Source organism: Hyposmocoma kahamanoa, unplaced genomic scaffold (assembly GCF_003589595.1).
Source record: "Hyposmocoma kahamanoa isolate Upper Pololo Valley unplaced genomic scaffold, ASM358959v1 97, whole genome shotgun sequence".
NCBI classification, from domain to species: Eukaryota; Metazoa; Arthropoda; class Insecta; order Lepidoptera; family Cosmopterigidae; genus Hyposmocoma; species Hyposmocoma kahamanoa.
This window is the reverse complement of record NW_020655294.1, coordinates 2,535,691-2,550,767: the sequence shown is the minus strand read 5'-3', so window position 1 is coordinate 2,550,767 and position 15,077 is coordinate 2,535,691. Positions and strand designations below refer to the sequence as shown.

The following is a 15,077-nucleotide window of genomic DNA, read 5'->3' as shown; positions in this document are numbered from 1 at the left end:
AAAATCCATGGTAGTGAGCAATGAATGAGTGAGAAATGAAGAATAAATGGGGAATTTGCTTATGAATGAGAAGTAGTCAATGGGACAATTTGATCTACAATTTGTTCTTTGAAGTAAAATTATGTCGAAGTTTGGGTTTCTTTATAGTGCCAAGTGGCGGAACGAACAAGTCGCGCACCTGGTGGTAAGCGACAAGCCTATTCACAACAACTGCAGTGCCACTCAGAGCTTTAAATCGCAAAATTTGAGAGACTCTACCACTGCACACGTCACCCTGACATCCTGGTGATGTCAGGGACTGGTTACCCTTCAAAACAGGAACGCAGTAATGCTCATATTATTGCGGCAGAAATTGATAAGGTGGCAGCACTTCCCTGGACAAACTCTTTCACAAAGAACTTTACTGCTTCTAAATAAATATGTCGGAGCCAGTTGTTGCTTCAAACGTGGTGTAATAAAGTTGAATTGTTTACGTGATTTGCTTCGCAAAAAGACAAATCTTAACAATGCGGAACGCAGTAATGCTGACATAACTACTCGGCAACAGAATATACACCCAGCATATACACACAAATACCTCGACAACGAATCCGTGCAAAAATGATATCTGTGTTGATACTACACCTGACTTCACTACACTTTTAAGTATTAATAATTGTATTGAAAAAAAAAGAAAATATTGTATTATAGGCCAAGTAAAAAACTTTTAAGTTGGCTACTGAACCTTATAGGAGGCTCAGGATCCTATAAGGAGTGCTACTGTGGCCAAATTTGAGTTAAAGCTAGTTTTTAATTCGGCTCACACAAGGCGTACTAATGGAACCTACATAATGTTGTGTTGGGGCTTCTACAAGGCGCGTTTCTTTTGAGCGAAGTGCATTCAATGCCTAACAGTGTAATCTTCGATTTAAAGGATCATCGCTAAGCTGTCACTGGATAAGTAGCTTGTCTTGCCATTGTTTACAATTGCATTTGTATTAACATGGATTTAAATTTTGTGTACGTAGTAAATAGATCCATGATGCATACCAAATATAAACAATATAAAAAGTAGGGTATGTGTAAGGAGTTCATCGCCAGTCACATGATGTCTCATAGTGACGCTTGGTCACTTCCCGCCTAACAGCGTCTGTGTTTGTATAGAATTTTAGTGAACGGTATTTGTGGTCACCGTCTGTACTGCAAAATCTTAGTGCGCAGTTTCCAATGTCACAACAATTCTGAATATAATGATTATTATGACAAAAATCATTCTTATCAATAAACTGATGTTACTGATATCACGACATATTTGGTAACGGTAGAAAATGGTGCTTAGACAATTTTGCTCATTGTTCAGATCAAAATAGCTTATTTCTGTCATCCACTGAGATACAAATCCCAGAATACCTTGTATAATGAAAACCAGAGACAAACAAATCGACTTCGGAGGCGTCATATGGACCAAAATGATCAAGGAATGTTTGTTTTCAGTCATAATCTGGAGTGTATGTCCACTGGTCCACAAAATTCAACTTTTGTTCTGATCCTCTTCTTATCAGGTATCTTCGTTTTCCTATCACGCCTCGTTCGCTATCTTCAAGTTGTTATCTTCAAGATAGTGCTCACTGGGACACCTACCTAGAAACACGTTTGTTGCAAAGTCAATAATTTTCATAATGTCAAGTTACCTTGAGTAGTTGGAATGCTCTATGTGCATTAGATAGTTTACCACAATGGATATTTTTTTCCTTTAAGTTTGTGCGATTAAGAACTATATTATGTACCGACATGTTTATATACATCAAAGTGCGTCGTATAAATAATGTAACTCAACTGTGCAAGTCTTAAAAAGGGTAATGTACATAGAATTATAATATCATAGTTTAGCAGCAAATAAATTCTGCTGTTTTCAAATAAGTGAGGATTGAAATGTGAAAACGGATGAGATTAAAAATGTTAAACTACCAAGACTGAAGAACTACATTCTGGCTTGTTAATGAAAATAACAAGTTTTTTCAATCTGGGCAATACCACGCTAAAATTTCTGACATTCCAAATTATAAATTTCCTCCAATAACAATTTCGTATATATTCGAATACTTCATTCTTCTAATAACACTAGATACTGAAAAAACTTTAAAAATCCCAAAATGGAACCCAATCTTGAACATAGAAGCAGTCCGAAACCCCGTCCCCTAGAAAGGTCTTTGAGCTACTCCGAAGCCATTGGCAACGATTCCCGTCGCTCATCCATCCAGATACCTTCAATCATGAATACAGACGTTTACACCAACGAAGAACTAAAGAAACAGTATCGTATCTCTCAGACTTACGTTGAAGGGAAGGAGATATCTTTTCCAGCAGCCAGTACTAACGTTGATACTATAGATTTAAAAGATATACCTTCAAGTGGAGATGGCTTAGCGACAGATACGTCTCAGTATTCCAGTGAAGATGAGGCCACAGACCAAGGGTTGACAATGTCGATTGACATAGAGTGCACTAGCTATCCTAGTAGCCCAAGAACAGATGTAAAACCGTTTTCTGAAACATCAACGGCTCTGGTTTGTTCAAGTATTCCTACAGATATTTATGATAGGATTGACGCAGCAGACAGTTTGTATGATGAGAGAGATGGGGGACCTTCAGCTCATGGCTATTCCACGCCTTACAGCCGAAGAAAGAAGAAAGGTGGTAGACATCGGTAAGTTGATCTTATAGTTCAAGTAAATAGTTCACATAAACTTCCCTTATTCTAAATAAGGGAACTAAACTCAATATAATTTCATTTAGAAACGCTAAACATTTATTACTTTACCAATAGAGGATTTCAGAAACGATTATTACGTGAAGAGCCGACTAGTGAAAAGAAATTAAGGCATAGACTAGTCTGACTTTTGGTCTAGAAAGACTCCAGCGCATTACAGACGGACTTCAATTATTGGCTATAAAACACTAGCAGTAACTTTTATTCTTACCTATTTTTGAATGACAAATTGTCATTCAAAAATAGGTATCATTCAAATTCAAAAACAAAATTAATCTTCCTGAATCATTGACTCCAAATATTCTGATCGATAACGAAATATCAATGTGCACGCATGTATTTGGATAAGATAGGCGTTAATTTCAAGGAAACCCACATGTTTGGCTAAGTTTTACAAGTTTTCTTTGTTAAAAGTGATGACTTCATGATTTCCCAAATCAGCATTGACCACGTTGTGTGATTCGGAGTAGCAAGTTGAAGGTTGTCGTTTCTACCTACCCCAATGGGAAAAAGGCATTAAGTATATGTATACAGTTAATATTAAAGTAGACTTTATAAAAATGTTTTCAGGCAAAGGCACGGCCGTAAAGTGCGCTCTCGACGAGTGGTGCAGAAAGGCGGAGAGGAGAACGTGCCCATCCGTAGTAACATCCCCGCTAAATCTCTTAAGTATATGAGAGATTATGTCAATACTGTGGTTAGTAATAGCGTTTAGGTTAGTAGTAGCGTGTTAAGTTGGACACGTGAGCTTTAAATCCAACTTGCGACAAGAACAGTCTAAAGCCAAAGTTTAAAGGTTGATGCGCTTTTGTTTGTAGCTAATACCCGCTTTTTGAGCACACAGCGTAGGAATTACTAAAGTCTGCTGTCTTGTCTATTACAGTCTTGTAGGTTAATTATTTTTCTTTTATTCCAGATAAACAGCAAATGGCGTTTCTTAATCCTCCTCATCCTGATCTCGCATTTTACTTTTTGGCTTCTATTCGCCACGATCTGGTACGTTGTAGCGCAGTCGTATGCAGATGACATTGGCGATGGAAGACAGCACTGTGTTAATGGAACGTCGAGCTTCGCTGGACTCCTAATGATGTCCGTTGAAACACAGGTATGCGTCACTCATATTACTGTACCATTGTTTCCATTAGTTGGGACTAAAGGGTTCTTTGCAAAAAACCCTGAAGAAAATAATCAATATATGTACGTCAGATGAAAGTTGTTAACGAAATTGTTGATAAGTAGTTTTGAAATATTGTCTTTATTATCGTTGACCACACATTCGTGCGAAGCGCTGTGTTTGCTCCTTCTCAATGTGTACATACAGCAAAAGAACTGAATTACGCTCCGGGTATTTGTGTTTGCCGAAAGCTACAATTTGGTGCTATTTTAAGTATTTTTCAGACAAACATGTGCCATCGTCTGTCACATCATCGCTTAACATCAGTTGAGAGTGTGTCCAAGCGTGCGTCTGTTTTTCGTTAATTAAAGAATATTTCTACCAAATTAGTCTGAAAGTTGTCTGATCTGATATATTGTTTCGGCTCTGTTATGTACTGTACTTATGTAATGTACTTCCTCCTGCCTGCCTGCTGCTGTTGAACTGCCTCCGTGGCCGAACGGTTACCATGCCGGACTGCCACGCAGAGGTCCCAGGTTCGAGTCCCGGGCCGGGAGAATTATTTGTATGGCCTACATTTATTTCTCTCGTGAGTTTGGGTATAATTTGTGGTTGTTTATATGTGTGTCCATGGCACCCGCGACACAGGATTCCCCCAGTGCGGGGCTATGTTGGGTGTGTGCATTATTATTATTACTTATTCTTTTTTAAGAGCCAAGCTCTCGTTGGTGAAGCAATCGCCAACCATCTCTGTTCAGCATATTAACTTTGACTTGCTCGTAATCGTGTCGATGGCATGCACTATAATACTTGCCATCGTGGTAAAATAATTTGCCAATCTCTACCCGTACTCTACCGTGTTTACAAGGACATGGATGTTCTTAGTGTTCGAGGGATTTTTATTTTGCGCGTTGTTACAAAGTTGCACGCGGAGGTGTTAAGATTTCCTGAATATGCCGCAATGCTGCAAAGATGTAGGTTTAGAATCCCTGTACCCTTAACGAAATCGGCTTTTGCCCAGAAATTTAGCTCATTTCTCCATCCTTTTATTTACAACAAAATAAGTATCGAATTTCCTTTGAAAAATTACTCAGTCAGGGAACTAAACTTAAAAGTGAAAAATTGGCTCAAATCACTTTGCTATGAGGATGTTGAACAAATTCTGAAAGTAGACAAATAGACAAACACACACATACACACACACTCACTCACTCACTCACTCTCTCTCTCTCTCACACACACACACAAACACGCACACACACATACACACACGCGCACGACCACTCGCTCAGTCACATGCACGCACAAGTAATTTAATTGCTTTGTAATTAAGATTATTTAATTTTCCATTGTTTAATAAGTAATTCATTGGTTTTTAGAAATTTTCTCGTCTCTACTAACTTTTCGCATATAATATATATTGTATACTTCGTTTCAGTCCAATTTGAACAAAGTGTAAACTAACAAATCACCGACCATAGAGGGTCTAGTGATGGCCACTTGTAATGCCAACTACATATCGATTAATTAACTGAATGAATGGATTTGTTAAATTGAGTCTTCTAGCCATATCTAAGATTTCCGAAATCCTAATTTATTATTAATAAGCAACTATAGACAGGTCATGGATGTATAGATGAAAATAACATCACTTTTGGACTACCATTTCTCACATACAATTTTGCGATGCTGTTCGGATGAATGTTGTTGGAGACAATGGTGAGATATCAAGTCGATGTCTTCGAAATATACGTGAATGTGTTGCTTGTTCGATATATTGAGTCATCAAACACTCTTGTTTGCTGTTTGTTCGGAATGGATTGGAACAGACTTTACATTCTTTCCAGAATTGGTTACCTACGAGACAGGCTTTGCCTAGTGTAGGAGCCAGTGTAACCGGTTTAGATAAAGTTTAAAAGTACATGTCTTAAACATACGTATTCCATAAGGTGTAATATGTTCCTGTTCCTGTTATTGGTAACTGAACTGTATTTATTTTTATGTACAAATAAATAAATTACTTACTTACTTACTTACTTACTTACTCGCTGATTGTTTCCCAAAGTGCGCCATGGTACGTTGTGTGGGAAGGCTCCTTTCGTGCACCTACTTGATTTCTTGACATGACAGGAACCTTTTCGTCGTATCGGTCATCTTCCACCTCTCTTTCCCCCGTTTTTCCCTTCTAAAGAAATTGTCGTGACTGTCCTTGAATCTTTTTCATAAAATACTCAGGAAATGTATTCTCTACTGATTTGTCTAATACTACTTCCAGATGACAATCGGCTACGGCATCAGATTTCCCAACGAAGAATGTCCCGAGGCAATAGTTGTAATGGTTATAGAAGTAAGTTATATCACATAAAATATTTCTGTATCTATATTTTTAAGTATTTCATTGTATTATAAATACTTTGTTTTCAGATCGTAGCAGGTACAGCAATGTCAGGCGGACTGTCCAGTTTGCTGTTCACCAAACTCATTAGACCAAACAAACAAGTGTCTTCAGTAGGATTCAGCAAGAAAGCTACTGTAAGTAATTCTGTTATTTAAGGCTCTCATGTGGTATACAGTGGCCTAGATCAAGATTTACATCAACATGATCATCTTAGGGCGTTGCAATTAACTACACAACGATCCATGTGACATGTAAAATTAGTTAAAAATCATCCCAATTAAATTAACTTAAAATGCTTTGTGATCAGTTCATTCGTTTGGGCATTACGATGCTAGACATACAGGCACAACCTTTTTGTAACAAGAAACTGCAATAAATTTAAGAGCAGTGGCAGCCCAAAGGGAGAGCGCCTGCGTCTCTATTAAAGAATAGACAGTTTAAATTCCTATGCCATTCCTATATACCAATGAATTTCATTTCTAAGTTACGTAGGTACATTTGTAAATGGTTGGTAGCAATACAACCTCAAATTGCTTTGGTTAATTCCGCAGAACAGAGAATGTGTTGAATTAATCACTTTGGAGAATATATATGAAAATTGAGGATATTATACACTGATTAGTACACGGTGTGAAAAGACGATTCTTAAAAATTTTCATGATAGAAAAAAAAACACAAACTTACCTCGAAATTTTACAAAAAAACCGCTGCATTCAATAGGTACTTTACATATACCAATGATTTTTTAACATCAACTGAACTAAATAGAACACGTATACTATACGATACACAATTTTCAAATGGCTTAATTTCGTTTATAAAAAAATAAATTCCGAAATAAAGCCAGTGTCTCTGTCGCTCGATCCGCGCAATAAAACTGATTTAGTGCGGGAAAACTTGAATTTGAACTGAGATTTGTTTCGACTCTAGCGTCAAAATCGGCCAAGCCTGGGCAACATACGTGCTATGAGTGTGTACAATTTGAAGTATATTTCAATGAAATGAAAAACACTTATTTGAATAAATACTAGTCCGTCCTCATATGAAATAACTCCACGAACGCATAAAAAAATTTCATTGACTCGGGGGGACTTGAATCCACGACGGGTTCAAGTGCTTCGAGGGTTCGTGGGTTCAAATCCCATAGGGTCCATGAAATTTTTGTACGTGTTTTGTATTAATCATAATTACAAAATAAATTAGATCGTAATAGAAACACGTATAAAAATACTTATTTGTATTAATTACAACTAATTCAAATACTGTCCAGCTTTGCAACGGCAACATCTCTACTTCACTTTGCTGTCTAATGTTCCAGGTGTGTCTCCGAGACGGCGAGCTGGTCCTGCAATTCAGAGTTTGGGATTTACTCCATGTTCATTTTGTGAGCAGTACTATCACAGCTTACATATTAAAACCTATTCGGTAAATATATTTAAATAAATATACTATAAAACAGATTTTTTTTGATACCAAATAACGGGACGAACAAGTCGTGCGCCTGGTAGTAAGCGACACGCCTGTATAGCGTTAAATTCGCAAAGATCTGAGGCGCACTGCCACTGTGCCTGTCACTCTGAGACATAAGTTGCCTTTAATTTCACCAGCACCCTTACCCTTCAAAACCGGAACGCAGTAATGCTTATATTACTGCTTGGCGACAGAAATAGGTAAGGTGGCAACTCCTTCCTGGACGAACGAAAGTTCCCAATCCGATGGATTAACTATTCGTTGGGTTTTTTAACGTTCATCAACTCACTATGCGTCTCACTGCTAAGCATGGGTCTCGTCTGAGGCGAAGTTTAATGCAGTTTTAGAACTTTACACGTTTTCCATTACGTTTCAGGGTGATAGGCGCAGTGGCAGTGCCCCTCAGAGCTTTGCGATAGAAATCTCTGGGTCACACTGCAACTTCTATGGACAGGCGTGTAGCTTACCATCAGTCTCTCTCTATCATCGGTCACAGACACGTTCATTGCAATGTTTTTCTTCATCATCATCCAACTTGAGAGTTATACTCGTGTCGGTGAATGCATCTTCCAATCATCTTTCCTATCTAGCTCCTTGACCTCCTTATATGATACGACACCGGTCTTTTCCTTTATTTGGTCTATGTAGCTCCGCCTAGGTCGACCTCTTCCCCTCTTCCTTTAGATTTACCCCTCTATAATCAGTAAAACAAAATCTTCATCAGTAAAGCAAAAACATTTATTATATTTCAGTACACTAGAAGGCGAGATGGTTCAGAACTACATCCACCAGCTGAAGCTGAAGCAAGCTAACGCCTTTCTGCTGTGGCCTATCACAGTTGTCCACGTTATCGACGCCGAGAGCCCGCTGTACGATTTCTCGGCACAGGACATGATGGACTACAGGTAAAATTCGATACAACCTGGTACTGATCTACGACAGCTACAAGGCTGACACTTTAATGACTGCTCAATTTATGTGCAGACAGCGGCATATCGAGCTATACATTGACGGATCTTGTTAAAACTTATATCAAATGTATTCTAATTGAAAAGTCATGTTACAAAATTGAAGACTACGCGTTAGATAAAGATGTATGGAAAGACGACATGAAGACTCATGTCGTCTTTCCATACATCTTTATTAATCTAGACAGATTCCACACAATTATGGTTCAAAGTGTATTCCATAGCATAACGATTCATGTGGGTGGTAAATATCTAATAATCGGCTTGAAACCTTAGAACTAGAATGATAATGTGTGTTAGTTCTTCTTCTTTTTATGAACATGGCAGGCTGTGGCAGAATATCAGCGGCGGGCGTTGTGAAACACTCCGCCACGTGTGTGTGTGAGCTACAGACCTTTTTATCTCACACCACTATTGTTCTAAACACTGCGTGGAGCTTTATATATTATTAATTTTTTACTTATTAATGTGTGGAGACAAATAAACGGTTTTATTATTGTATTTATTTTAAACTCTCGCCTCTCCCAAGGCCTAAAACGTTAATTTTGAATTTTTAAATGGGAGAGGCGGTATTTTCCGGCAATGGCACAGTCGGCCGGGGTCAGGGACTCAGGGCCAAGAATCAGCGAACAATACGTGCCGTATCGAGCAGGACCGCCTTCTGCATTTGTGCTGGAAGCGACACGCCACAGAAATCCAACCGCCTCAAGCTGTTAGAAAGGCTGACTGGAATTAACCCATTTGCGGACAAAACAATTGGGATTATTTCAGTGGAGGCCACATCCCACATGTCGGTGATCTCGTGCGCCAGGTCGAGATACTTCCGGCGTTTCTCGGTTTCAGCTTTCACGAGACCCTCGACATGCGGGATGGTGACGTTTATTATTGTTATTGTTATTATTATTATTATTATTTAAGTTTATACTTGAAACGAGCAATTCCTAGAGTTTCTTGCTCGTTCTTTTCAGGGAAGTCAGCACAGCGAACGAACAGTAGCTTAACAAAATGACGTATTCAATTGTAAAAAGTTTACTTATGGAATAATAGTATATTTTTTATCGAGAGACTAAAATGTAAACCCGAGGTGGTTAGCCACCCGAGCTTTAGCAAGGGTGTCTTTACTCCGAGGGTTTATATTGGATTTTAGTTTGGAGGTGAAAACTTTACTTTCCATTTCGATTGCGAGAAAAAAGTAATTTATTTATTATAATCGTTTACGCTCTACAACAAAATCAGGAACCAAAAGTCTGAAATATTCGTTGTGTTTTTCTTCCAACCAGACAGATATAACAAACGCAACAAAATGCCACGATTAGCTGTTTCTGGCAAGCATCTTTCGAACGATTTAAGTGCTTCGTCACGTCTGGGACGAGGAGGGATTAAATGATGCACTTTACTCACGCTACGCAAGGCTATATTGACGTATCTTTAGAGCATGAGAAGTGAAAATGATTATTTAACTTTGATAATAGCTTTACGTGCTATTGTCATATAGTATAATCTGTCCTCCTTGTCATAACTATCGCATTAGCATTTCGGTGATTTTCGACATATTTTTTTATTTATTTGCAATTCAGACAACTTTATACGAATATATATATATATATAAATATATATTATAATATAATATTATATATCGACTCATCCGTAGAACAAAGGTCTATGTGTAAGATTACTTGTTCTCAGGATATAGGACATTTCATTAATTCTTCTTCGCTGTGGATGTCAGATCGACCTTTGTTCGATTTTATATTTCCGAAACGAAGTAAGATATATAAATTCTCAAAATACCTTTACATAGGCCTTAGTTTGAATAACGAAATTGTTCTCGTAACGTACTTATTCTCTTTTCGCTATATAATCACATCGGACTCTGTTCTTCGGATGAGTCGATGTATTTTTGTGCCATACTGCGTTGAAATTATCTGTAAGTGCACTTAAGGTTTTTTTTGCTAATAAAAATGTCAATCACACAGGTTTTGCTTAACAATAAAACTGACACTAAATAAGACATTAAAAAACCGTATATTGATAACTAAATTTTGCTAAAATGTCAATTAAGTTACTTATGATAAGCCAGTAATGAATTTCATATCAATTGTGTAAACTTACAAACTAGATACGATATAGTAGTTAGCGGAAATTACCAACACTGCGCGTGAATTCCCCGCAAGACGTGCGACCTGTTTTTTGGCTTATACGTAATTTGTATGTTATAATTGACACCAAGTTCATTATGCTATGATTACAAAAAAGTGAATGAAGAAATAGATATCCCACAGATGGCGCTATGGCAAAGAAAGTCGTTAAAAAACCAAAACAAACACCTGCAACAAGCACATAGAAAAATTCATAGCGTTGACATAGAGTCTGGCACGATTTGCTAGAAGACGTTGAATCGAATCTAGCCGGATCGAAATAATTGTTTTAACTGTTCGATTTTTGTATTAATTAATTATAACGGACTAGTGGAATAATTTCTCAAAAAAATAATTGAATATCATGATGGTGAAACATCCTGGTATTCAATAAACTTAATTATAAAGAACTCGCTAAAGTCAAGTTTCAATGTATAAAAGTTGCCATAAGTTCGTGTAAGAGTGTCATAAAACTGAAAAATTGCTTTACTTTGTAGGTCACGAAAGTTCTCTTTAGAAGTTCTTTGCCTTGTCTTCGGGTAAAGGCAATAAAACGCCATTTTAACTTGGTCTATCCATTATTAGACGAAATATAATACTTTCAAAATTCTGATTTTAATTTTCACCTTTGTTGTTATTGTTGTAGGTTTGAAATCGTAGTTACCCTAAATGGATCTTCGAAGAACATGGGCACCGTGACTCAGAGCAGAACCTCGTATCTTTCAAAGGAGATCATCTGGGGATACCGCTTCAAAAATGTTTTACGGTCAGTACTGTCATTAATTTATATTTTCTTACAATCTCTGCATCTGTAATCTGTAAGTACCTATTGAACGTTTTGTTTAAATTATACTTTTGTAATTATTAGTTTGCTGGTACACATTAAGAATCTGTACTAACTCAAACGGCTTTGGTTGATACCGCATAACAGTGAAAGTGTTGAACCAATCACTTTGGAAAAGATATATAGTAAAAGTGAGGGTATACACTGGTTAGTATAAAGTGTCAAAACACGATTTCTAAAAGTTTTCACGATGGAAAAAATACTTTACATATACCAATGGTTTTTTTTTATATCAACTGAACTAAATAGACCACGTATATTATAAGATATACATTTTTCAAACGACTTCCATTTCATTTGTAATAAAAAATGAATTCTGAAATAAAGCCAGTGTCGATGGCTCGATGCCGCTCGATCTAAGCAAAGTGTACCTTATTAGTACGGGAAAATTTTTAATTCGAGCTGAGGTACTATCGACTCTTAATGGATGGCCATTCCCAAGATGTACCAGCAACAAATCAATATAAATCTAGGAAATGAAACTATTTTTCCGGATTTAAATCGCGTATATTTTGTTTTTTCAAACAAACCGACGTTTCGGGCCCTTTACAGGTCTCAAAGTCACGATTGACTGAGGTGGTACAGTCTTCAAGCAGTTATGTCTAATATTGATGCAAACCACCCTATTTTTTCACTATGTTACAATAGTTATTAATTAAATACCTTATTTTTAATTTTACGCTACATTAATTTTAACAAATTATTTTATTCAATGAATTTTTTGAACTACACTGACATAACTGGTTGAAGACTGCACCACCTCAGTCAACCGTGACCATGGGACCTGTAAAGGGCCCGAAATGTCGGTTTGTTTGAAAAAACAAATATACGCGATTTAAATCCGGAGAAATAGTTTCATTTCCTATGTGTAACAATCGCGAAAACCTAAGAACTCGAAATATAAATCTAGTTACTATAATCTCTTACTAATTTGACTTCGGTCTCCTCGACAGCTATTCCAAAAAAAAAGAGAGCTACGTCATCAACACAGAAAGGCTGAACAGCGTAGAACAGGTTGAAACTCCACTGTGCAGTGCAAGTCGACTCAAAGAATTCGAAGATGACATTAAATGTTCTAGAAACATCCTTTCGTCACCCAACTTATCCATGACCAACGTATCGTACAGCCAGGAGGATTCCTCGACATTGACCAACGTTGGGGGGTCTGTGGCAAGTTCGGCCAGCCTGAATAGGACAGGAGGAACTCAAAGAAGCTTTGGATGGAAGTTTAGAAAGTTCCAACCGGAGAAATATGTTGGCCAGATCACTGAGTAAAATTTGGTTTCACATTCTAACTTTTGAAGCCTGACATAGACTTTAACAGTCATTGCAATGGCGTTAGGGTCCAAATTCTTCAGCATTCTGAGGGATAATTCAAAAGCAGAAATGGTGATTAAATCGATTTAACTGACGTGTAGATAATTTATGTGTTATTCAATATTTGAAAACGAGGGTAATTAAGTTCATGAAAAATACTATAAGATATTTTTTTATTTCTTATTTTACATATATTAACTATACATATTTAATGATGTAAGTATAGAGAACTAATGTGAATAAGAAAAATATTATTTTATTGTAACAACTAACATTTTTAACAATATTAAATAATTTATATTTAGCTAGACATAAATAAAATATAATGCAGCCAGTTTTATTTCACATGAAAAATCACATAAACAACAAACAATCTGTAGATGAGAGGTAAAGAAAACCTTGAGTGCCAAATAGTAATTTAACTATAGAGCGTGTTAAAGAGAATGGGGCTCTTAATTAGGTTTTTAAAATCAATGTTAAAGTAAAATGAAAAACTGACGACTATAGAACTTAACGACTTTTACCATTGCGTGATTTTTAGCATACATTTTGTAGAACTCCTTGTACCTTCTAAAATTTAAGCTCATTAATCTGTACTATACATGTGAATTGCAATAAACGAATATGAATATGAAAGAGTTCGTCCAGGGAAATATTGCTACCCTACCTATTTCTGCCCCCAAGCAGTAACGTGAGCATTAATGCATTCCGGATTTGAAGTGTAAGGGTGCTGGTAAAATTACAGGCACACGAGACTTCTTAACTGTTACCCATCAGTAGATCGAAATGACATTTTCCAGAAATAACGTTTGGTCGAAATTTCATAACCTCGAAAGTTATTTTGAGAGGAAAATGTTTTTTCTTTTAAACCTAACTTAATCTAACCTAACCGAACCTAATCGTATCTTTGCGATAAACATTCAACATATCCTGAAAGAATAACTGTTTCGTTATAAATCGGGAAAAAAAAATTTCGAGTTTGTGACAGGTTACCCTTTCAACTCATGTCTCAGGGTGATAGACGCATTGGCAGTGCCCTTTGAGCGGCCCTGCTACTGTTATGGACAGGTGTGACGCTTATCACCAGGCGAACGACTTGTTCGTCCCCTCACTTGGTGTCATAAACAAAATTGTAAAGCAATGTTTGTAAAAATATCTAAAGTCCAAAATATGGACTTATTTCTGTTTCTAACGCACACATTCACAGCCTGCACTAGGAAACTCTATATTGCGGATGCCATGGACATACATCTAGACAAATTACAACCTCACAAGAGAAATAAATGTAGGCCGGTATAATTACATTTAATCGAAAATGTTATTTATTTCCAGTACTTCCATGAGTTACCAAAATGGTCTCCACTCAGCTTTTTGTAACGAGACGTATGAAAACTCCTAGTGACGTGTGAAAACCACGTTAGACTGGTACAGTGAAGCCAAACAAGGGTGATAATGCTGCGTCCAAATAATATATTAAAAAAATAAAGATTTTTTTCTTTACGTAGGCAAGCTTGTTCTTTAGGGAAAGTGGCTACCAGGCTTCTTAAAAAACCTTCTTAGTGAAGATTTTTCTGTGTGGCCCCGGGCGAAAGGTTTCTATCGCAAAAGCACAAAGTTATAATTTGGTTTTAAAATAATTTATTTGTAGTTGGACAAGCTAGCCTGAAACGTTGGAACAGAATCGCATTAAGAACGAAGAAGAAGTTCTTCGTTCTTAAAGAGGGTTACAACAAAAGGATATGAACCTACCCACGTCTGGGTGGCGGGTTGTTGCAAAAATAAATATTCTGGCAAATGCAAAGGATGCGTCGATTCGACAAGTCTGCAAGCATAAACAATGTTATAATAAACAATTGATCACAACCGCGCTGTGAGGATTCTTGTACTGTGAAAACACAATGACACAGATTAAATAACAGTAAGCAGTTAGACAAATTTTCTTCCAAGTGTGGTGGTTGGTTGGTAGCTCAGTATTGGTCCCATTTAAATTTGAAGAAAATATCTCACCTCTAAGGGTAGCAAACTAGGGGATGAATCCGGTTTCGCACACTTTCCGGTAACCGATTTCAATAAAACTTG

At 37.0% G+C, this 15,077-nt stretch overlaps 1 protein-coding gene across 1 annotated transcript; it reads left to right on the top strand.

Annotated features, from left to right (window-relative positions):
* Positions 1 to 1,618: 1,618 nt before the first annotated feature.
* LOC113238612 (ATP-sensitive inward rectifier potassium channel 11-like) lies at positions 1,619 to 13,156 on the top strand. The gene is made up of 9 exons (XM_026475441.1): positions 1,619 to 2,686; positions 3,320 to 3,446; positions 3,666 to 3,854; positions 6,139 to 6,210; positions 6,288 to 6,395; positions 7,580 to 7,686; positions 8,484 to 8,636; positions 11,484 to 11,603; positions 12,635 to 13,156. The coding sequence occupies exons 1-9, from the start codon at positions 2,133 to 2,135 to the stop codon at positions 12,954 to 12,956; spliced, it is 1,752 nt and encodes a 583-aa protein (XP_026331226.1). The 5' UTR covers positions 1,619 to 2,132; the 3' UTR covers positions 12,957 to 13,156.
* Positions 13,157 to 15,077: the final 1,921 nt, after the last annotated feature.